The following is a 24,747-nucleotide window of genomic DNA, read 5'->3' as shown; positions in this document are numbered from 1 at the left end:
CAGAGATCTGTAGGGCTGAAAGAGACCAAAACAGAGATCTGTAGGGCTGACCAAAACAGAGATCTGCAGGGCTGAAAGAGACCAAAAGAGAGATCTGTAGGGCTGAAAGAGACCAAAACAGAGATCTGCAGGGCTGAAAGAGACCAAAACAGAGATCTGAGGAGGCTGAAAGAGACCAAAACAGATCTGTAGGGCTGAAAGAGACCAAAACAGAGATCTGTAGGGCTGAAAGAGACCAAAACAGAGATCTGCAGGGCTGAAAGAGACCAAAACAGATCTGTAGGGCTGAAAGAGACCAAAACAGATCTGTAGGGCTGAAAGAGACCAAAACAGAGATCTGTAGGGCTGAAAGAGACCAAAACAGAGATCTGTAGGGCTGAAAGAGACCAAAACAGAGATCTGTAGGGCTGAAAGAGACCAAAACAGAGATCTGCAGGGCTGAAAGAGACCAAAACAGATCTGAGGAGGCTGAAAGAGACCAAAACAGATCTGTAGGGCTGAAAGAGACCAAAACAGAGATCTGCAGGGCTGAAAGAGACCAAAACAGATCTGAGGAGTCTGAAAGAGACCAAAACAGGTTGTTAGTCAGATCAGCACATCGTCTCCTGGTGAAACATCCAGATGGTGAACAAAGCTCTGCGGACCAGGAGGGAGGATGGAGAACTTCTGCTTCTCCGTGGTTATTTTATATATATCTATATATATATTATATTTATATTTATATATATATATTTATATATATATATATTATAGTTGTTTTTACGCTCACTGAGCGACTAAAGATGATTTGTGTTGTTTCTCGTGTTGCAGCTTTACTCGTTGAATGAGTACAAGCCGCCGATCTCCAAGGCCAAGATGACTCAGATCACCAAGTCTGGAATCAAGGCTATCAAAGTAAGTATGACCTGTTTAAGATGAGGCAGGTATGAAATGGTCATCATTATACAGCTATCAGCATATTAAAGTATAGATCTGTGTAACAGAGGAGATCCAAACAAAATGTGGAGCAGATATTGATTTTTTTTTCACGTTTCATTCTCAGACTGAGTCTCATTGTTTCTTGTAATTAATGCAAAACGGATTTCTCAAGATTATTTTAAAATATTTAACTTTGTTTAGCATAACGATGATGTAATAATAATAATGTGCTTGTTAAAATTCAAAAGACTAAAAGTCAAACTAACATGTAAACGAGGGCAAATTCACAAACATGAAAATGGGGGTTCAGACTTTACTGGTCAGTTTGACAACGATAGTAAAATACTGAAACGAAGGCCGAATGCCTTCAAACTGTTTACGAGCTGCTGGGCTCTTTCTTCTACCGCGACCGCATCCTCTGCTCATATAAACCGATTAAAACACTGTTTAATGCCGTGTTTTCCTCCTCATATTTACTCGTGAATACTTCAGGACATCCTGTTGAAATGTTTTTTTGGGGGAAATAACATGACGCGACTAAAATATAAATATAAACTTTTCAGCTTGGGAATATTTTATCACCTACAAATAGAAAACTGAACTTGTTGTCCTTGAGTGTGTAAGTTATAATATGAGTGTGTAGTTGCTCAACTCAACTCAAGCAGGCAGCGATGAGGCGTAGTTTGGTTCGTTGAAGGAATTTAGACGAGAGGAGCAAACCAAAAGATCCTGTATGTTTTTGGTAATTATGTGCTGTGAGCAGCGCTTATCATGGCAAACCAAAGGAAATACATAGTTCATGTTGCTTATCTCGATTCATTGGTGTAGGAGGTGGAACGAATGAGAACCGGTGGGACTTTGTTTTCACTTTGGAATTAAAAGGCAAAACATTGAGGAGGATTGACAGCCAGTATCAACAAAGAGAAATATTATGATTTCATTTTGCATATCAATATGTGACAAAGATAATGTTTGTATGTAATTCAAACTAAAGTATTTACTAACACAATGTGCTATTTTGTACTTTGAGTCTGTAATAAGTTTCTACCTTATCACAACCAAAATATCCCGTCACCTTATTTATCGAGTTTTTCTTCTACCTGCTTGGTTTCATTTAACCACCTGGTATATTTACATATTTAAAGTGAGCTCCTGCACAAGAAGGACTTCATAAACCAGGATGTTGAAACATCTAATTGCCAAAAAGAAAACTTTAAACTTGCTGCATAAAACAATATGAAAATTCAATGCAGTTTCAAAATGAATTGACATTTTGCACCATGAGTATAAATCTGTTGTCTTTAGTTGGACCCGCCGGTCTCGAAGTAGAAACTCAGGTTTTTCATTGTGGGAAAAGCACAGATGTTACTGATGATGATGCAACACATTTGGTCAGCTGATCTCCTGAAACTTCACACTGACTGCATCTCCATGAGGATCACTCACTACCCGACTAACTACTTACAAGACCACCTCTAAGTTATTATAATGTCTGACAAGACACCGTTTAACGGCGCTCTGGTTCTTCCTGCTACTAAACAACTGATGCTTAGTCGACTGTTTTCGAGCGGCTTTATTGAAACTCACTGAATTACATTAATACCGAAGAAAGCTTAAAAATCAGAGGATTTTCAGGCAGGTGTCCTCGTACGCCCGTAGAGCGAGTTACGCTGTGAGCTGCAGTTTGAGCTTCATTTATCCGCCTACATGTGTTTTCATTCTGGATAATTAAGTCCACTGAAATCGCTGTTAGAAACACAGACGGACTGATTTGGAGTTGAGAGTAAAGTTCACGCGCGTCATTTTTGTGCTTCTTTTAATGCTTAGTATCATCACCTGTGCGTTTTGCACAGAGCCGTCTGCCTCCAGTAGGACCAGATGGAAAATGCTCAGACGCAGCAAAAAAATGTGAAAGGACTCGTTTATCAAAATTTGTAAATGATCCCATATGTAGTTGTAACATGATCTAAATGAAGAAGAAGAGCATTGCTCTATTTTCTCAGCAATAACTGTCGATGAATTTGGCGTTGGAGTAGATTGTGAGATATTTCTAGCTTCACCTGGTAATCCTTCTCTAAAAGTCTTATCAGATGACACCTACACGCAGCATGTTCGAGCACTAACACTCATTTGTAGGCAGTAGGCACTGAAATATCCTGTTTTTGTGAGCCGTGTCTAGAGGATGTTTAAAAGAGGATTTTGATACAAGTCCATCTGAAAATCAGTTTAGTTTTGTGCCTCAGATTTCACTCAACTGCAACTGAAGATGTCTTTTACTCAGTTCTGTAGAAATGTTCTTTTTAAGAGGTCAAGTTTTCCTTTTAAATGAGGATTTTCCAGACGGTTGGTGTGTGATTAGTCTCGGCTGGTGTCCTGCAGCCTAAAAGCCTCTCGGAGAACCAACTCCCTGTTACCATCTTCACTGAAAATAAAGACTGTTTATTCTTCTGAGATTAATACATATGTTTTCCTTAACAAATCTATTATTCTTATAATGATGTAGTGTATTAGTATTATTATGACGTGTTTATGAATTGACTTCATGGCCTGACAGCTGAAGTTCAGGACACCAGCCCTGAACAATAAACCATGCGATGATGTTTCTTTGTTTGTAGTCTTGTGAATGAATTGCTGTACCATGTGTGACCTGTGAATAACACCCGTTTCCCCTTCCCTCAGCAGCTCTCCCAGCTCCCCCAAAGCACTGAAAGTGAAGCAGGAGGATGGGGTGGAGAGAGTTACAAAGAGATAAGAGAATCCCTAACCAGCTTAGGTAGGAGTATGGGTTGTTTCACAAGGAAGATGGAAGAAGACTGAAATCATTTAAAGTTAAAATGCTCCCACACACCCAGACAAGCTTTGGCTGTTCTGGTTGCCGTGCGTTGGGCGATGTTGGTTTTGAGCTCTTGAATGTTTTTGGAGTTGAAGATGCAGTCTTGTTAATTTTATTCTTGACTGATCTGGTACCAGTTTTTGTGTTTTGGTGGAGGAAATGCAGTCAACCTCTCGGACTGTTGGGAGGAGACAAGTTGCCATAATTGATTTATAAAAAGTTAACTTTTGGGTTACCAGACATTTAAAATATATTGGTGCATTAACTTTCATTTACAACACAATAGACATAACTATAACTTGATTTTTGCATGATATAGGATGGTGATGCTGGACTGGTTATTTTTGCAAAATGTGAAGTAACCAGTAACTGAAGAGTTAACCAGTATCTGTGTCGCAATAACGTAATCATGGTAATTAGATTGCGCTGTGAGGGAAGTCTGTTTTACAGGACATAAACCCTGAATGCTTGTTTTGACAGCAGCAGCAGTGCTTCGTGTCATCTGCACACACTATGTTGAATTTTTCATGTTTCCACATGTGAAAGAACTTGAAAATTTCAGTCTAATCTGCTTTTCTTGTTTTGGTATTTTAAGATTTCAAGTGCTGATTTTAACAACAAATTGGAGCTGTTACTTTTTTGCAAAAAATGTAGCTTAAATGAACAACAACAAACACATAATTTGATTTATTCAAACACGGCCCGGCTTTATTGAGCTTAATCCTGACATGTATCATAGATTTGATGGGGATTTTGATTTTGTTGGGTTCGTACTGTGCTGAAGGATCAACTACTAGATGACTTCAGAGTTTATAGTTGTTGTAATGTTGCTTTAACATTTTTGGGCATCAAACAGCCTCGTCTGAATCAATGTTGTTTTTAATCTACGGAGTTGAATGCTCAATGCACACAGACATTACATCTCTGATGGGTTATTGTCATGATGGGTTCAGCACATCTGGCTAATTCCATAATCTTGCATGAGCGAAGAGCCCAACAATAGTGTACCGTACTTCCAGAGCGACCGAGCATTTGAAGAACAATCTCCCTGACTGGGTTACAAGCAACGGCCTGTTGCATTGATCAGCGTGGATCAATACGTTTCCGTACTGATCCGGTTGCATGCGAGCGATGTGCAGCACCTTGACGTGCATGCAACTGCAGGAAGGCTCAGCCCAGTGAGGAGGTGTTACAAACTTCATCACTTGATGAAATTCAGCACCCAAGTTACACGTGCTTCTAACGTAACGTTTTACGCATTTGAAACTTAGAATACGTCTAAAGTTAGTGACAAATTATTGGGGAACAGAAAGAAGTCGCAGGGAGATAAATCCAGCGAGAAGAAGGTTGTGTTGTTGTGGACGGTTTCAACACGCTGTCAGCACTGCGGCGTCGTTTTGGAGAATCCAGGTGTTCATCTCACCACACTGAAGTTCACAGTAGATCTTGTTGTTGACAGTCGGACGCTAAGTGACATTTTCACGGTGCGCCGCCCTGCGAGTGCCAAAGAAAACCCACCGAGTTGTGTCCTGGTCCGATGACAGCGACGCTCACTCCCTCGGAAATATGAATTTCACTCAAAACACCTGAAAGCTTCATTGCCGTAAGCTTCCTGAAGCATTTTAAAGGGTCTCCGTTACTAATTTCCTCACAAAAACCTGCATAACGTGGGTCCTGATTGAGCAGCCGATGACATTTCATCAGGCGACACCTTCCTGCTCGGCGTACGTCACGGCGCTGCTCATCAGTCTGAACTTATTGATCCCAACGCTGGTCTTACAATCAAACAGTAGATTGTAGACAGAATAGTTGTGCCAAATCCGGATGTGTTTGAACAATCGATGTGCACGGTTGTTCTCATCGTAACTAATCTGGCAGACTCGCGTGTTTTAAGACTATTTGTTTGACCGTAGTGGTTTTAGATGATGAAAAGAGGTTTACAGGAGCAGCTGCTGTAAACGAAGCATCGCTGTGACCAGCAGCAACTGTTAGAGACACATGGTTTCAGACCAGTGAGCGTCCAGTTGCAGTCACATTTATTATATATTATATATATATATATATATAATATGATGTGGTGTGTGCACGGCTTCATGTCCCAGCGTCTCGGCAGTGAAGCGTTTTGTCTACGTTTCATGTCACTTCCTGATTCGGTCATATTGACTTGATTTTTGTGCTACCTAGCGTGACGAAACGTTGTTAAATGGTTTATTTTTTCTCTGTTTTGTGTTGATTGTTTTTTTTTTTCCTACTTTGTGCTGCAGCCTACAGACAAAAGTTAATACAGCTTTGCTGTATGTCATTAAAAAACATGAATCTTCTTAATTATTTCAGCTATTTTACATGGCGTGCCTGCAGCAGGGGGAGAGCGTATTTCTTGTCCTCAGTGGACGGCTGTGGAGGTTTACAGCGATGTCGAGACTTGTTGTGAGTCTGCACACGGCTGCTTTTTGTTTTTTTTAAATTCTCTGGCTGACTTTCTGCCCGGCCGACGTGCTGTTCAGCTGTTCGGGTCTCCGTCTGTTAATAACGGACTCGGCACCGATCTGAAGCGCCGCGGAGCCGAGACCCGTTTCTAGGACGCCGCTGACATGAGCTGTGGTGCGACCGGTGGGATATGAAGTATTAACTTTAATGATTGCGATCCAGTCTGGTGGCCTTTAGAATCAGCCTGCACGCTGCAGATAAACTATGGTGCCTACAACCATCAAAACTGCCCCAATGGCAAAGTCCAAACTCATCAGCACAACTTCTAACAAAACCTTCTGTCTGTAACGTACAGTTGGATCACTCGGTCTCAACCTCCCACACAGATCAGCTGCCAGCTGTTGTCCACCAGCTCCCTCTCTTTCTATCTATTTAACTGCTGCTCTCCACTGGGATCATTTCAGTTTTACTTATGACATTAAAAAAAAAAAACAGAAACTCCCATCTGATTGGATTTAGTCCAAAATGGGTCGATAGTGTTTTCAAAAGCGTATGTCTGCCCCCCACACTTGGTTTGTGCTTCCTGCTGCTGGGGTTGATGGGGTGTGAGGGTGGAGGCGGCACTTCTGTCTTCTCCATCTGTATTTCACAGCATTTAGATTCCTTTTGACAATATCATCTTAAAGGCGGTCACGCCGTCGACCCTGATTGAGCGCTGGCCAGAAAGAGGCAGCGACTGGCTGAGAGGAGAAACATGATCTGTAGTTGAGACTTCAGTGATTCAATTAGCATCCCTTCACTTGACACCTGATAAATGTGGTACGACGTGCCTGTCAGAGTGTCTACAGTGACCGCTGTTTAATTTGCAATAAACGTTGTTACTTAAAACATGAGATTATTACACACATCTTAGATTAGAGCCTAAAGAGCCTTTGAGCTCAGATCAGGAGGGATTGTATTAGAGACAAACTTTTATTTTGGATTTCCTTTGTACTGATAATGAGTCCATTAAAGGAAGTCTTGAGGACCTGAACACACACGGGGGTTTTTACTTCGGTTGGCTGATCACACCTCAAAACTGTGAACATTTACAGACTGATTGACATCTGTCAGGCTGTGAAGACAGTGAAGATGCATTTCCTTTCAGTCACACAGGATGTGTCCCAGTTCACATACTTTGGTCGGTTCATCACGTAGCAGCAGACCTACTGACACCGTGCTGAACTTTAACACACTCGTGTTGTCTCCAATAGTCAGTGCAGTTATTGGAAATGATGACATCAGTCGCCACCATCTCTGCTGGCTGTGTTTGGATGGTGTGTTTCTGTCCCCTTGTTTTACTCACATGGCTGCGAAGCGACAACGCTATAATATAAATATAATATATATATATACTATAAAAAGCTGCAGCTTCATCAGCCATCGATGTCAGTTTGGAAACAGGTCGCTGGTTGTCTCAACTGTTGAGGATCAGAAGTGATTTGAATTTTACTCCAAATTTCTTTGACTGTTTTTGAGTAGACATGCAGGTGCTCGTCATGTTGCTGTACTTGTCTGTGTTTAGTACTCATTCATGGAAGTACGAGACTTGAGACGCAGCCACAGTTACAACTTTTCATAGAAGACATTTTAACTTGTCGTAGCAGGAAAGGCACATTTAATCCAAACTAACGATGGCTCAGTTTTAATCTGGTGAGAAATACAATATCGTATTTATCATCTTATGCATTATTAAGAAGCAACTGTTTGGAAAAATAATGCTCAATTTGATTAATTATGATTTTTTTTATGTTTAAAATAGACATCATATTTTAAAATGCTTGTAGTTGTGTTGTGGTGTTTAATCTGAGTGAAAAGGGCTGCAATTGTTTTTCCATAATATTTTGTAGAAGAAAATTATTGAAAGCTTCTAACATACATGTTTCTCTTTTCCATCTGCTTGCCTGGAATTATTTTTACATTTTATTGCCATAGTCATTAGCATTATGTTTTCAGGTTCCTTCAAACTTTGTAAAAAGATAATTTTTTTAATTTTCCTGTTAAAAGATTCCACAATACAACACAATCTTTTTTTCCCCCCGTTTCAAATAGCTTCTATTATTAATTGGATATAATGGAGCACAATAAGTTAATTGATAACTAGTACTCATTGACAAACTTAACTAGTTTGTCAAAGAACTTCTTTTCTCTGACTCATTTAAGTTTTTTACCGTCAGTTCTGCTTCTCAGCGACCAAGAAATGTTTTTTTGTTATTTTTCTAATTTCCACCAAAATGCTTCCCAGAATAAAAGTTTCTCAAATCTAAAAATGCCGCTGGAGAATTACAGGGTGAACTCAGTTTAGTAAAAAAGATCATTTATTAGTTTGTCAAATTGAAATCATCCCTTTGAGTTTACAGTTTACAAAGAAATGGAAACAAGACCTGCATCGATAAATATAATGTAAATCTGGGATCAATATTTAATGAACTGATTGGTTGTACGATTCTTTTAGAAATACAGTTACATGTTATTTTAGCGTTATACTCAAAATAACGTGCTCCATTATCAATACAAGTATTTAGAATAAATTTTAAAAAAGCACAAAAACGAACATGACTCATTTGTCAAGATAAACATCTCAGCTAGAAACATACTCTTTGTTTTTTTTGGGTTTGTTTGTTTTTTCCTTTTTCTGTGCGGTTTTTTTTTCCAGACTATTATTTGCTGTTCACATCAAATGGATATTAACTAAACATGCACTTGCTGTAGCTTTAAAATATATTTCCTTTTATCTATTCTCTCCCTGTAAATTAAATGTGAATGAAGTTTCTGAGGGAAGGAAAGCATGTTGTCCAACAACCATCAGACTCACTAAGTAGTTATAAAGGACATTTGCTGAGTTGGTAATGTAAGTTTTATAACTCCCATCATGTTGAAACTCTGCTGCTCATGTCAAGCTCTCGTGTGGAAATGCAGGTTAACGGTGAAAAATATTGCTTTTATTTTAATAATCCTTTGCTGATTAAATTTGAGAATAGGGCAGATGAAGATTGGGTAAAAGTTACAGGCAGAGATGTTTGCATCTTTTGCACACACACACACACACACACACACACACACACACACACACACACACACACACACACACACACACACACACACACATTATGCATGATGCTTGACCGGTTGCCTAGCGACAGGAGCACTGCAGCATGACTTAGTTTTCCAGGGGGAGGAAGGTTTGTCATCATCAAATTTAATTTTAATTGAGGCTGCTAAGAATCTGATGAAAATAATGATTGGCTGTCAGTCTGATTTCTACTTATTCTCCTATTGTAAGACGCTACAGAACATTATTGATGACTTTCAGCACATTTGCTCGACATGGTGTGATCGCAATGACGAATCATTGAGAGAAAACTGGACATTTCCTGACAATATTTACAGTATTTTGAACCCTCATTCAATAAAGTCAGTGCAGCTGTTATTTTTAAACAGATGAGCTCAACTATTGCTCAGTAACATCCTCATCAACATCCACGTCTTTGCTCCTATCCTGTTAAAAACAGGCTTTCTGACTGCATACATGTCTCTGATGTGCCAGTGATTGTGTATAGGTCATCTAACGATGTCCAGACGTGTCATGTGAGGAGTGATGTGCTGATGTTCGGTGGTTTTTATCTGTGGTTTTGTGGTTGTTGCTGTTAGAATTTAGTTTTTACAAACTTTCTGTAATATTGGGGTCTTTTCAACTTCAACTTTGTAAAACCAAACAATTTCTTAATCACTGAAGTGAGATAACTTTCTTCATCAGTACATATGTTGTGTTTCCAGAGAACCATGTTCAACCGTTAGTGCTGATGTTGCACATATATCGATTTGGGGATTTCATGTTTTTTCACATTTATGTAAACCCAAATATTTGAATTAATTCCACATTGCCGAGCCCCGTTGGAGCTCATTTAATGGAGTTTTCTTTTCCAATGCCCCTTTTTCAAAAGTCTGTTTTTCAAGTCGTGATGACTATTCATGACGTGGACTTTTGATGACGCTGCTGTTGTCACGATCCGCTCACCTTTCATCGGCCTTGTCTGTAAACATAAAATGACTCTGTGCTTTTATTATCCATACAATGGTGTAACACTATCATCATTATGATCACTACTCGTGATACTCGGCAGTGAAGCCTGGTTAGTGAAGAACCGTTGCCAGCAGACAGCCGGTTCATTTACAGCCATGTTTAGGCTCTAAAGTCAAACTGGTTGATTTAAAGAAGGTTCATATTTCATGAGTGTTTTTAATTGTGAAGTTGCTCCTCAGTGAAAGAAGTAAAACAACAAAAGAAAGAAAAAGCTTTCTGCAGGGTTGCTGACCAATATTCTTCCCTTCAGTCTGAGCATGAGGTCAAGTCCTCACTCATGCTGTCTGAGTTGAGTTACTGGCTGCTGCTTTCAAGCAGGTTGGCTTCAGCTCATACTTTTATATTTGCGAAAGAGTCTTGTCCCAAATATATTTTATAATTTGCATCGCTGCAGGCTTTACAGTTCATATTTGCTCTGAGCTATATGGCTGAAGTGAATCTGGTTGTTTTGCCTGGATATACTATGACTGCGATGACTTCATAGATACGACGTAAGAAGCTAAATGTTTGAAACAAAAAACAGCTGCAGCCGCCGTGAAGCGCTTGACGACAGCAGTGATAACGTTGCTGTAATCAGACGTAAAGTTTGTCGAGGACCTCCAGTTTCAGTATTATGGCGATCCAAATGGTGAACGCAGTGTTTGCTGCCTAAAAACAGGAAATAAAGGCCCAGTTGATGAAACATTACGACGGTGCCTCTCTGCTGCTCCTCATAACGGACAGGAGCCAGAACCAGGTTCTCAATAATCTGTTAGTAGCCTACATTCAGACAATATTACACAATACACTGTGTTGAGATAAATCAGACAGATGTCCGGGCTCCCGGCTGATTGCTGTGACACATTACCGCTTCTTCCATTAGTGTTGTCGTTAATAAGCGGCTCGCTTCATGTGTACGTTTTTAAATTATATACTTTAAAAGCTCCTTCTTTTATTTCTTTTCGAAGTAATATTTACCAAAAATGTGCAACAGCTCTTTGACTGTCGTTGCTATCCTGCAGCTTGAACTAACAACTATTAGTAAACTAGATGAATAGAGAGATATGTGCTGGAGGATGTAGGTGCTTTTATCTGTATTTGAAATGTATTTGTTTTGGAGCAGTAAAAAGTTTCCAAGAAGGCTTTTTATTTATTATTTTAAATGCTAGTGAAGTGGGATTTGTTGGATTTATATTTTGTAATATCTATCTCACATCCACAGTGTGTTTAATGACACAATCTGACCGGTGGAGGGAATTATTTCATATTATTTTCATATGTCTTCATTAGATTGAACTTTAATTTTTAAAGTACCACCTCACTTATTTTGATTGACATAACTATATTTCTCAATAGTATTTGGTCATAAAGAACCATAAACTGTAAGAGTTCATCTGATGTGCTTTGACTCCATCTTCTGGCTGATTGCAGAATTTGAGCTTTTAGTTAGAACGTGTTGACTTTCTGCTCCATTCAACACAAACTGGTGGTCATAAATTCCTAATTACAAACATTTAGTGCTTTTGCTCTCTCAAAGTCCTTCCTGTTATAACGTCAGTGAGTAATATGAAAAGGGTAAATGTGTCATCTTTTTTAGTTTTCAGTCGTTTTCTATATATTAATGTATGCAGGACTTTCCTTTCAGGACTTTAAGAAATCAGCACAACATTGTGAATCCGGGACAATTTTAGTCGCTGACTTTTCTGTCTTGTCTAGTTTTAGTGGGATGAAGTGTGTTTGGATCCACTTTAAAAGATCAGATATGAGCAGCTGATGGCACAGTCAGCTGTAGTTATGCAGAGCAGTTAGTGTGGAGCTGATGAAAGGCTCGGCATGGTTTCACTCCATGGTTTCACTCCATGGTCCAACCTGGGATCATTTGTAGATGGTGTTACAAACCACTTAAATGTAGCTGCACAATCATCTGAATTACATAGATGTATGTTATCCGTGCTTGATCTGCTGTGATAGTCTGTACAGAGTAAATGGATGCAGCGGTTTCCAACCACCAGGCTGGGAGGAAATGTGACTTGTCAAAAGGGCATTCATAGTAATTGTATTATTATATTACATTTTATACGTGTATTATGTAATTATTAGCATGAAGATGGGATAGCCTGGCCTGCTTCTTAGTTTTTGCTCTCTGTCCTGCCCCTTAACAACAGTATGCTATTTTTTTAGATTGGTCATTTACTAATGTTTTGCTTGGTCTATTATTGAAGGCTTTCTGAACAGCCAGTAATCATCACAACATCCTTCCTTTAGCTTCAGGTGAACAGAGGAGTCTGCAAAGTTCCAGCTGTCATTTGGTCAGCTCACTTTATTTTGTAATGACTGTATTTGACCAAAGAGCTTAATAATAAGCATCACGTAATGAAAGAAAGGAGATATATTTGACATCCTTGTTTATGGATTTGTTGCATTAAAGGAGACCTATTATGCTTATTTCCAGTTTTTTTTTATTTTTTATTTTGGGGCTCCACAGTTGCTTTGTATGATTTGCAATTTAACAAAACCCTTAACTTATTTTATACTGATTCTTTATGCAGTTCATCCTCTAAAACAGACTGTTTTAGCTCCTGCATCTTTGTGCCAGACCGTAGTTTACCGGTTTAAGATAAGATTCTTCCTTCAAAATATATATATATATTGCTTGTGGAGAAATATCTACTATTCTACTAATCACACATCTAACAAAGTCATTTTTTAATCTTGTTATTATTACTTGTCATGATGATACTTTGCATTTTTGTGTTACCTCGTCAAAAGTTGATAATTTTTTTCAGCTTGTCCTTTGTATTCCTCTCTATTAGAACATAGACAACCTTGGAGATGAAATTAGTTGGTTGCTTTTGGGTAAATTTTTCAATTTTCAAATCTGCCAGGAGGAAAAATTATGGTTGTCACCATCAGTATCAGTAATGGGTGGTGATGGTGGTGATGGTGCTGGTATAAAGGGGGAAATTGCAGAGGTGTTTCAACCAAAAAACTCCATGACACATTTTTTATTCCTTTCTTCCAGGTTTTTACTCTGTGGAGCTGCTTTTTATTCTTGTTGCCACGGTTTCCCTTTTCTGTAACTAGACTGAGATTCTGCTGTGAAAACCACTCAAAATGTTTTTCCTATTCTTTACTTTCAGTTCTACAAACATGTTGTCCAGAGCGTAGAGAAGTTCATACAAAAGGTGAGTTGAACCATAAAAAACAGGTATCATTTTGATAACTATAATTTAATGATTTTATAATACTTGAATTTCCTTCTTGCATCTAAACCAGTCGTCACGAAGGAAGTGTAAATAAAGCCATGAACATATCTTAATAATATTTATTAGCTGTTTTATATTGTAAATTGGTCAATATTGACTTTTAATTTCAATTTAATTTTTTTAAATATAATATTATATATATATATATTAGTGCACACTGTAGCTAACAGACGAGCCACCAGATGGCAGAAGGGTCCTTTACAACAGCAGCTTGATTTTCCTCAAGATTCCTCCAAAGTGAGAAAACTCACTAAAGAGCTGTTGTTTTTTGTGTGCTGTTTGTTTTGTTTGTAATAATTTGTTCCTGTTATTATAATTTAAACTAAGTTATTTGAATTTGACCATGCAGATATCAGTGTCCATAACTTAATTACTCCTTTCAAATCAATTTGAAGCTTTAGTATAACATTGTAAATATGTAAATACTTGTATGTAATGCATAAGACTCAAGAAAATATACTCTTAGATTATTTCCCTGTTTTTATAACACTTGCTGTATTTCTCCTCCCCAGTGCAAGCCAGAGTACAAGGTCCCGGGGCTGTACGTCATCGACTCCATTGTCAGACAGTCACGACACCAGTTTGGCACCGAGAAAGATGTTTTTGCTCCACGTTTCAGCAAGAATATCATTGCAACGTTCCAGCACCTCTACCGCTGCCCCTCAGATGATAAGGTCAGACAGCTTTTAATGGCTTTTGTGTTCTGTTCTTTTGCTTTTCATTTTTGTGGCCAGTCATGGTGCTCTGGGAGATGATATCAGACATCTTGACATTTAGGATATGAAAATATGTGTTTTCAGGAATAAATCAGAGATGGCCACACTTATTTGCATTGTTGTGACGGAGTGCCTGTCTTGTCAATCAATGTTTGTGTTTTCCTCTCATGTCATCATTGGTAAATATCATATAAAAAAAAAAATGAAGCGACAAAGGTTTGCAAAGCCGAAGTGTTGTAGATTTGTTTTTAAATAGATAGTTTTTGACCTTCACTGTACTCCTGTTCTCATGTACCGTACCAACACTTTCATATCTCGCACCTCTTCCAAAGCACAGTTTCCTTGCATTTTACTTAAGGGAGGCTGTGGCTCAGACGGTAGAGTGGGTTGCACACTAATCGGAAGGTTGGTGGTTCGCTCCTCCTGTCCACATGCCTAAGTGTCCTTGAGCAAGACACTGAACCCTAAGTTGCTCCTGATGGTGAACCATCGGTGTGTGAATGTGCTCCTGATGGCAGCACCTTGCGTGGTGATCTGTCTCATTAGTGTGTGAATGGGTGAATGGAAAAACATGTTAAAGAGCTTTGAGACTGAAAGGTGATAAAACTATACAAGTACAGACCATTTACTGCTGTGTCATCGCTTTTGCTATTTGTTTGTGTTTCCAGAGTAAGATAGTTCGAGTCCTGAATCTTTGGCAAAAGAATGCGGTCTTCAAGAGTGACATCATTCAGCCTCTGTTGGACATGGCAGCAGGGATTCCTCCTCCCAGTGTCACGCCTGTAATGCCCAGCAGTGCTGCCCCGGTCAACAACACTACACCTGGTCAGTGAGAGCACACTGTGCTGATGTGGTTAGAGAGCTGGTTTCACATCACCATTGAATGCGGCTGCCTCATGATTCATGATAGTCCCGTCTCTCCCGGTGCATTCAGGGACCCCAGCTACGCCGGCCACGCCAGCCAACATCGTCCAGGGTCTGCCCGACTGGGCGTCGCAGATTACCAACACGGACACCGTGGCTGCTGTTGCACAAATATTACAGAGTCCCCAGGGACAACAGGTCAGTAAGCATGTCCACACAATGTCTCACAGGGCCTGATAATATGGACACCATGACTAAATACCTTTTGTTGCTTTACCAAAGTATGTACACTGATAAATGATCATCAGTACTACGGATGTAATGGTAAAATAGGTAAAATAATAGAACAGCTAAATTGTCTGGTAAGTTCAGAAAATGACTTGACTTTACTATAACACAGGCTTTAAAGCCAGGAAAGACAACACTTATGCCATATCAAGATATTATAATGTCTAAAATCTATCACGATATCAATATATCAGCAGTAATGTGGTTAAGTTGTTAAACGGACGTTTTCTAATAATGGGTTTATAATTATCCCGTATTGTTTGTGTTCAGTGAGACAATAATTGCTTCAGAGCAAGCTCTGCAGTTGGTGTTAAAGTGTGTCCAATCTGTGTATTGTCACTTGTTGTAGCTTCAGCAGCTGGTCCAGAGTCTGCAGATGCAGCAGCAGAAGCCCCAGCCGTCCCTGCTGCAGGCCTTGGACGCTGGCCTGGTGGTGCAGTTACAAGCGCTGACAGCTCAGCTCACTGCGGCTGCAACTGCCAACAGCCTCAACCCCTTGGAGCAGAGAGTCTCCTCCTTTAATAAGGTAACGCTGCAGGCAGCAGCCACTACTTTATATCTCGCTATACCTGAATTTTCCTAATGTCATTATGTTGTGTCTTTGTTACAGAAACTTTTGGGTCCGTTTGACTTTGGGAACGATTCTGAACGTAGTGAAGACTCTAAAAAGGACTCCTCATCATCTCAACTGTGAGTTTATCATTCTTTTGTTTGTTTGTTTGTTCCATCACGGTGTCAGCCGCGTCCCCTCAGTGCTTGTATGTAATCGAGCTGCTGACCACTTCCAGGCCCATGGTGTCCGAGCCCATTAACAGCTCCCTCTTCCAACATTTGGCTGAGCAACTGCAACAACAGAACCTGGAGCAGTTCCAGAAGCAGCTGATGGAGCACCAGCAGAAGGTTTGTCTGACTCCATACGGGCACCTAAGTATTGTTTTAGACATGTAAATATCCTCTAAGACACGTAAGCTCCACAAAAACACTTCAGTTAACGAACTACAGATTGATGTGTTGTTATCAGTTACTTTTCGACACTTTAATTGAAAGGCATTTAAAAAAAAACACTGCTCTTGTTCTTCTTGCAGGCAATGAGCATAGAAGGGCAGGACTCCATCTTTGGTCAGGAGAACTCGGTTATGTCGGGTCAGAGCAGCAGCCAGCAGCAGCTTTCTGAGCTCGACAATAAGTTGGACGACTCCATAGACAACCAACAGCAGGTATGCCTGGCTAGTGGGCCACAACCAAAGCTTCAAACAAGTCCTACTCATTTATAGGTTGGTTGCATGTATGTAGTTTTGTGGGGGGAAAAATGCATGTCACATAACAAAGACTTCACAAAGTAATTATTTAGCTGCAACCCACAGTCCAATAATAATTCCTGCTGTTTACAGCTGCACCTAGAAATGAACCGTGTGTTTTGTAGGACATGGATCTGGACGAGGGCCCGGACGGATTGGAGGAGGAGATTTTTGAGGCAGAAGAGAAGAAGGCCTTAAACACGAGATCAAGAACACGCTCAAGGTCACGCTCGAGGTAAGTTTCACTCATTTAGGACAAGTTTCTCAGTGTGACTAAAATAACTGTGAATTGTCAGTTGTCTAAGTTAAAGAAGCTGTAAAATGAAGTTTCACAGTAAACATGACAAAAAGTCCGCCTGAAAAGCCTGAAGGTCGGTTACTGTCTTTCGGTAGGTCTCCCAAGAGGAGAAGATCCCGGTCCCGCTCCGGCTCACGGAAACGTAAGCACCGCAAGCGGTCCCGGTCCCGGTCCAGAGACCGCAAGAGGAAGTCGTCGCGGTCCTACTCGAGTGAAAGACGCGCCCGCGAACGAGAGAAGGAGCGGCAGAAGAAAGGACTTCCTCCCATACGATCCAAGACTCTCAGTGGTGAGAGGAGATCACTGGTGGTTGTTGCTGAATACTTGAAGTACTGTTTCCTGCCAGAAGTCACATAATAATAATAATGATTGACTTGTGCCTACCTAGTGTGCAGCACAACTCTGTGGGTGGGACAGGTGGACAAAAAGGCAACTCAGCAAGACCTGACCAATCTGTTTGAAGAGTTCGGTCAGATCGAGTCTATCAATGTAAGTAGATCTCTTCATTTATTAATCCTCCGATGTAGTTGCAGTATGTCAGCCAGTTCTTTGACCTTCAGTCTGTCGTTACCATCGTGGTGTCCTTCAGCTGCTGTTGATGGTCTGACACTTTCCAATACTGTCTTTGTCCTTTCTCTACACTTTCCTCCCGAGTCACACAAGTCTGTTGCTGTTCTCCAGGATGGTCATGTGTTCTTTAACCTTTCCGTGTCCTATGTAATGTGATCTGTGTGTGTTTGTCTGCAGATGATCCCTCCCAGAGGCTGTGCCTACATCTGTATGGTCCACAGGCAGGATGCGTACCGGGCCCGCCAGAAGCTCAGCACGGGCTCTTTCAAAATTGGTTCCAAGATCATCAAGGTCCGCATTACCTTTATAATTTAATTCATTGCTTTCTCAATCTTCTTGTTTTTTCCGCTAATGTAATTTTCCGTTGACCCTTCAATAGGAAATTCTCAGAGGAAGTTTTGCTTTCCAGACAAATTATGGTATGCTCCCAGAAATCACTCTGCTGCTTGTTGACCTTTGCTGTTGGTATCTGATGCAGATTGCATGGGCTCTGAACAAAGGAGTAAAGCAGGAGTACAAGCAGTTTTGGGATGTGGACTTGGGAGTGACCTACATACCCTGGGAGAAGGTCAAGGTGGATGATCTGGACGGCTTTGCTGAAGGAGGGATCATTGACCAGGAGACCGTCAATGATGGTAAAATGACAAGTTTCCTGCCACACAGACTCTGGATCTGTGGAAGTAGTAGCTGTGTTTGTTTTTTAATAAAAGTAGAAGACACACGGGATGAAAAGGTGACTGAGATATCCAGACACGTCTTAGCATTTCATCATATTCTAGGTTTTCTGTTGTTTGTCTGATGATTATGTCCCAAATCCTGAAAGAAAAGCTCCTGGGAAACCCAACGATGATGGAGTTGGAAAAAGAGAACTAAACTCCTCAATCCAAACAAATAATTGGACAGTAGTTGTTAACTTTTCATGGTGTTTCTGTCTGTAGAGTGGGAAGCAGCCAAGAACTCTGAACCAGCCAAGGAAGTTACAAGTCAGCCAGTAAGCGCTGAGACTTCAGCAGCATCTAATACCCAAACTGAAAGCTACAACCAGCAGGTCACCATGATGCCTGTACAGGTAGAGTCTCTTTTTCTGTCTTTACCTGGACTGATAACAGTACAGTGGTTCAGCCCACTGTTTCTATTTTAGCTGGTTATCAACAAAATGTTTAACAGATATTAATGTTATCATCTTTTTTTCTCTTTTCATTGATGACAACATTCAGAGTTTATCATTCTTTGAAATAAGTAGAGCTGTCTTCATCTGAAGACTTGATCAGCTACTCGTTAATATTACAAACTGAACTGATGCAGTATTAACTTCTCTGTGTTTTCCATGTGAACCTCCTCATGTCTCCTCCAGCTCCCAGTGGCCCAGGCGGTCCCCGGTGCAGTAGGTCTGGTGCCTCCTACCTTCCCCGTCACCATGGGAATACCCCCACCAGGCTACGGGCCGCCACCACCCTTCATTCGAGCCGGCTTCAATACTTCACAGCCTCCACCAGGTAAATGTTGCAAACAGTGATGTCAATTTCAGACTTGTAGAAATTCACACACTTACAGCAAGTTATTTTCCGTTGTGCAGGTTATATGCAGGCTGCTCAGGCAGCAGGGATGGCTGCAGCAGCCACTTGTAAGTATGACACACTGCCTCTGACTAATACCTGCATGTCTGTTTGTAAATGTCGCCACCTTGTAGACCGTTGGATTAAATCAGATCTTGATCTCGCTCACCTGTAGCTCTTGTGCATTCTTCAGTGGCCTCCAGCCAAGACGCTGTGAAGGATTCACCGTTCAGCGCTATGATTCCTCCAACCAGCGCTCTCCCTGGCAGCTTCATGTCTTCAGCCATCGCAGGAGCTGGTGTGTTCAACCCGGTGGGAGTGCACAGTCAGCAGGCCCCCAACGACAAGACTCCTCAGTCTGTAGACGGTATGGATGCAGCTGCAGAGCTCACACTGCAAGGTGAGACGATGCTAACACGTAAAGAGTTTTTATGTCGGTCACTTTAATCACAGATATTCTCTTAAGAGCGTTTTTATTTTGCTTTGTATGAGTTATTTGTGCCAAGAATGATTTTTAACATGTATTTCTGTGATTGTGTTTTTTTCCCCAGGTATGCAGAATGCAGTCCGCAGTGGGATGGGTCTGCTGGGCATGCACCCTACAGCCCCCCTCACCCACCCGCTGCATCAGGCAGGTCTGAGTGCACAGAGAATGCCTGGCCTGCTGCCACTGGATGTGCGACCTAACCTCCTCCAACCTGGGGCCGCTGCCCGCTTCCCGCTCCTGATGCAGCAGGGCGCTGTCCAGCAGGCCGCTGGCCTCCTGGAAAGTTCCCTCCAGGCTCAAGCCCGTGCCAGAACTCCCTTCCCTCAGCTGGACCCCTTCAACAGGGCCCCGACCCTCAACAACGAAAACCTATCTAAAGCAGAAGACGAGTCTTCCTCTGGGGCTGACGAGGGCAAAGACCAGGACTACCGCTTCCCTCCGATGGAGAAGCAGAGCACAGGCCTGCTGCGGACCCCTCCACCAGAGCACAGGGATGCCCTTGGAGGAGGAGCAGGAGGAGGAGGAGCAGGAGCAGGAGTAGGAGGCAGACCTCCCTTGCTCCAGACCCCCGGGACTCAGCCAGCCAGATCCAGCCTAGTAGGACGTCTGCAGGCTCTTGCAGGCTTTACTCCTGATAATCGCTGGAACCAGGCCAGAGGGGACTTTGACGAACGAGATAGCATGCGAGGAGGCCCGCCGGCCCCAAGTGGCCCAAAAGCCTTCCAGGAGGAGCGCTCCACCTCCGGGCAGAACTTCCCAAATCGCTTCGACAGCCGTCCGGGGACAGCGGGAGGAGCAGCTGGTGGTTCTGCGAATGCCGGAGCTGTTGGGGGGTCGCAGACCTGGAACCGTAGTGGTGCTGCCACGGCTACTTTTGATAGTGAACTACATCAAGACCTCGATGACCGAAGACGCCCGTGGGACCGGCAACGAGATAGAGATGAAAGAGATTTTGACTTTCGGAGAGAGATGAACGGTAACCGCCACAGCCGTGAGAGAGACCGGGAGCGAGGCCGAGACCGAGACCGCACCAGAGAGCACGAGCGTGACCGAGACCGGGACAAAGAGAGGGACCGTGAGAGGGACCGGGAACGTGGAGGCTGGACGCCTCTCCTCCCGCTGCCCACACCTCTGCTTCCAACTCCATCTCTTAATCCCAACCTGACTCTGAACCAAGGCAAACTGCTCGCCCCGCTCAAATTAAACCCTCAGATGCAGCAACGATTCCAGTCCCCGCTTTTGCCTCCAGCTCAGGCCAAACCTTCTCTGCTGGGTCTGAATCAGCCGCCGCCGCAGGTTCAGATGAAGTCTCCTCCTCCGTCACAGAGCCAAGCGGCTGTGTCCGAGTCCCAGTCAGAACCCCCGACTCCATCTGAGACGGCTCAGGCGCAGTCTCCACCTTCAGCTCAGTCACCTGACCCATCCTCTGACAACAAGGCTCAGAGCAGCTCGACTGAAGCTCCCGCTCGGTCGTCGCCTCGATCAGAGACCCCGCCTCCCGCAGAGTCCCCGTCCCGGTCCCCCTCCAAGACGGCTGCTTCTCCAGACACTGACACCCCAAACCGAGCCTCGCCGCGGGACGAGGTTTCGTCCCCGGACTCACCTGTGGCCTTCACACTATCTGCCAGCCCTCCCGAAGATACGACTCGCTCTCCAGAGGAGCAGAAGAACGAGGAGGAGTCACACGAGAGAGCCTCCTCGCACCAGCCACGGTGGGTCAATGGATCTGGGATAGACGATATCGCCGTGGCCGAGCCCACGCCCGAGACCTCTCCTGAGCCCACTCCAGACCCTTCCCATGATTCTTTGCTCCCTGAAAGTGACAAGGAGCCGCAGCAGGAGCAACTTGCCTCTCCTCAGGACGTAGACAGTGAACAGAGTGAGCCCACGGAGGAAGCTGCGAGTCAGCCAGTGGTAGACACTCTCACAGACACTGAGGGGACATAATCATCACTCAGTAGGTAAAAGATCATTTTGTAAAGTTGTCTCTTCTTCTCTGTACTCATGTCAGCAAACTACCACCACAAACGCGGGAAATGACGAATACTGACACACACCAGTTATTGTCTGATCACCAACAACTAATGATTTTATCTCTCACAAATACCACTGTACCTAAATAGAAGGCTCCTTAGTGGATTTTATGCATAGAAGTTTTGTTTGTATTTTATTTCCTTTTACCTTTTTTAAGTTGTAATTCTTCACCACCCCTTTTAATTAATATAAGCTTGGTGAATTTTATTGAATTGCCTGCCAAACTGTTTCAATTGTATATGGGGAAATTTAGCTTTGACCTTCCTATGGAAGAGAGAAAGAGATCCTGGCTGTTCGACAATGGATTTTATGCAGATTCACGCGATACTTGAAAACGGCAGCTGCTGGCCCAATTTCTGTCTCCTCTCCTTTTAAAATGCTGCTGCAAAGTTTTCAACGAATGCTTTTACGGCGTCCTCCAGCGCGCTCCGTTTCTACGCAGAACAAATAGCCCACATACAGTGAGATCAGTACAGCTGCTTTTAATTGGGGAAAAAAAAATGAACATTTTTAAATTGAAAACATGAATATGTTGTATCCCCCAAAATATATGTCTGTAATTTGTCTCTAATTATACAGTGAACACAAACAGAAAATGACATGCCAGGGGGAAGAAAAAGAAAACGAACGAAGGGATGTTCTGATGTCGGTTGCATATTGTTTTAGTTTGAAATAAACATGCTGTCTGTTCTAAAACATGCTTTAGGACTGTTTTCTGACCCAGGACCAGTGGAAACTAGGACGGCTTTACAGACTCACTGTGTGCTATCACTTCAGTCAATTTGATGTTCTCGTAACTCAAGTTGCTGCTTTACCATCCATCCACAGAGCACTTTGTTGGATGCAACCGTGGGACTTGTAGTTTTTAGTTCGGATGACTTCAGCCTGTATGTTTGCCTAAGCTTGTGCTGGGTGACTGTTGAGGATGGGATTGTGCCTTCTTGAATGGATTTGTCGTATATGATGCTATCCAACACTACTGTGTGATGTACATCAGACTGTGCGTGCGACTCGGTTTCACCTGCACAGAATTGACTGACCTACCTGTTTGACTGGTAGCTGCGCAGTTTGTACAGCTCTCACCTGGAGAACAATATTTACTCCCATCGTTCTGTGCATGCAGGCCTGTAGCCATGTTTTAACCTTCCTGTCTCTCTTGTCCATTTCATACTTGTAGTGGTTTTCTGTTGAGACATAATACTAGAAATCCATAGTCTGCTGTTCTCTCAGACCAAATGTCTACTACAGGAGTTGTGATGTTGAATAAAAGATGAAGGTGCATCAGATTTTTTTTACCCCTGTTATTGTCATGAATTCTAATTTAGGCTGATCGGATGAATTACTTCACTCACAATATGAAATAATGTTCGTATGAAATGTAGAGATGAGGAGATTTACATATCCAGTATTCACGTTTGTTTCCTCGAGATGCCAAAACACGTTCTCATTTCGAAGCTTGTAAACAGACAAAAACTCATCAAGCCTGTAGACGTAGATTTGTTTGTAGTTGCTTTACTAAAAGTAGAGTACCACAAAATGAATCTAACGTCCTACGAGAGCCGAGACGCTGAACAAAGGTCGACTTCACACTGACAAAACAAGATGCTGTTTTCACACCTAACAATAAAGGTGTCCGTCATCGCCAAACATCCTCAAGCAGGGAAATTATTTTCCACACCTGTAACGTTGGAGTGTACATATATTTAAAAGATAATGAATAAAAAGCCATCTAGCATTAGAGGGGGATGAGGAGGAGGTACTCCATCACCCCCCGCCCCCCTCCCCGGGCTGCTTCAGCTGGAGGAAGTGCTTACTCAGCACACCCCTGCACCCGCCTCCTTTCTGTCCCAGTTCGTGTCCGAAAACACAAGCTAGAAGATTCATTTAAACAATCGCCTTCATCACGGTGTCTCCTGACGCTATTTCAGCGCCTCTTATCTTTACAGAGAGGAAACAATGGGAGGAGAGCGAGTGCAGCGTGCCGCATCACGTCTCTGCCTCCAATTACACTCCAGCTTAGCCTGCTAATCCCAGCGTTAATGCACAGGAGAAAAATCATCAATTTGGTAGTTTGGCTCTGGACGGAGCATCTGGAGACGTGATCAGGGGGAGAAGATGAGCTGAAAACATCCCGTTGTGTCGTCTAGTCTGACTCGGTCCATAAATTTGTGGCTCCGAAGGGCCGGGCGGTCGGCCAGGTTCAGCCTCCCGCTGACCTCACGAACGTTTGACCGGCTGAGACGTTGAATCAACCGCTATCTGACGCAGACAGACACACGTGTACACCGCAGTTGGCCAGCGCTCCCAAGGACAACAATAAAAATAAATCCTCACTGTGCAGCGTCCCTCCGTTATTTATCTGGAGCAACGACATCACAGATTTAGGGTGTTTTAAATTGAGAAGGTCGTGGGAGGTTTCCTGTCTCTTACCTTGAAGCCCCAGACTCCTGTAGTCTCCGGTATTTACTGGACCAGCCATTTGCACATCATAGCCACTTTCTACTCTGCTTAAATGCCAGATGCCAACAGGACCAGAGCAGGCCGACCTTTAGGGGGGATTACCCCGCATGGGCAGCTCATCAGAGCACCAGGGGTATAACGGCGTGGAATAATGATGCGTTGCTCGTTCGTGGCCCAGTGGTAGAGCTAATGTGTGGTTTTGAGCGTTGGTCAGATCCAGAGAAGTTCCCTGCTGTGAGGAAGTCCATTACAAAGTGCTAATTGTTAGTACATGGATTTTATGATGACTCGGAGGGAATCATAAAATCCTCTGGTTTTATATTTCCCTTCTTTATTCTCGGAGGAGCATACTTTATTTTTTTTTTAAATTAATATTAGAAGTAAATTTCCACAACAGACATTGTACTCCTGCATCCTCGGCAGCTGTAGCTTCAGTACCGTGTCTGACCATTAGAGGTCAGTGTGGTACTGCAGCACTCCTCAGTATGATCACTGTGCTCAGTGCAGATTTGGTTCTTGGAGTGCGACAGCTCAAAATCTGCAGTGCTCACCTCTCTTACCTTCTTCACTCTCTCACCGCTGCCATAACAAAATACTTCTATGAAATTTACTCTTTTGAAACAACGAGCG

General features: G+C 42.5%; 1 protein-coding gene across 2 annotated transcripts; it reads left to right on the top strand.

Annotated features, from left to right (window-relative positions):
* Positions 1 to 814: 814 nt before the first annotated feature.
* Positions 815 to 22,952, top strand: LOC138614440 (SR-related and CTD-associated factor 8-like). 2 transcript variants are annotated; one of them, XM_069687911.1, is made up of 19 exons: positions 815 to 894; positions 13,421 to 13,465; positions 14,059 to 14,220; positions 14,931 to 15,087; positions 15,197 to 15,324; positions 15,764 to 15,940; positions 16,025 to 16,104; positions 16,203 to 16,314; positions 16,500 to 16,631; positions 16,838 to 16,947; positions 17,106 to 17,299; positions 17,399 to 17,499; positions 17,758 to 17,871; positions 18,059 to 18,215; positions 18,519 to 18,649; positions 18,935 to 19,076; positions 19,157 to 19,204; positions 19,330 to 19,536; positions 19,688 to 22,952. In XM_069687911.1, exons 1-19 carry the CDS (start codon positions 856 to 858, stop codon positions 21,568 to 21,570), a joined length of 4,119 nt encoding a protein of 1,372 aa, XP_069544012.1. In that variant the 5' UTR covers positions 815 to 855; the 3' UTR covers positions 21,571 to 22,952. The 2 variants fall into 2 exon arrangements, with proteins under 2 accessions (XP_069544012.1, XP_069544011.1); XM_069687910.1 differs by having other exon boundaries at positions 19,312 to 19,536.
* Positions 22,953 to 24,747: the final 1,795 nt, after the last annotated feature.

The sequence above is a fragment of the Brachyistius frenatus genome, unplaced genomic scaffold, assembly GCF_029030835.1.
Source record: "Brachyistius frenatus isolate BFR_SWC_R1_liver_20210118 unplaced genomic scaffold, ASM2903083v1 Contig_503, whole genome shotgun sequence".
Lineage (NCBI taxonomy): Eukaryota > Metazoa > Chordata > Actinopteri > Embiotocidae > Brachyistius > Brachyistius frenatus.
Note: the sequence above shows the minus strand (reverse complement) of the source record. Positions and strands in the feature narration are given on the sequence as shown.

Excerpts from the sequence above, each read along its gene's own strand:
- LOC138614440 (XM_069687910.1), top strand. The coding sequence starts at position 856 with ATGACTCAGATCACCAAGTCTGGAATCAAGGCTATCAAA. Across the intron at positions 18,216-18,518 it reads CCAGGAGACCGTCAATGATG|AGTGGGAAGCAGCCAAGAAC; the intron begins GTAAAATGACAA and ends TTCTGTCTGTAG. Across the intron at positions 18,650-18,934 it reads TCACCATGATGCCTGTACAG|CTCCCAGTGGCCCAGGCGGT; the intron begins GTAGAGTCTCTT and ends TGTCTCCTCCAG.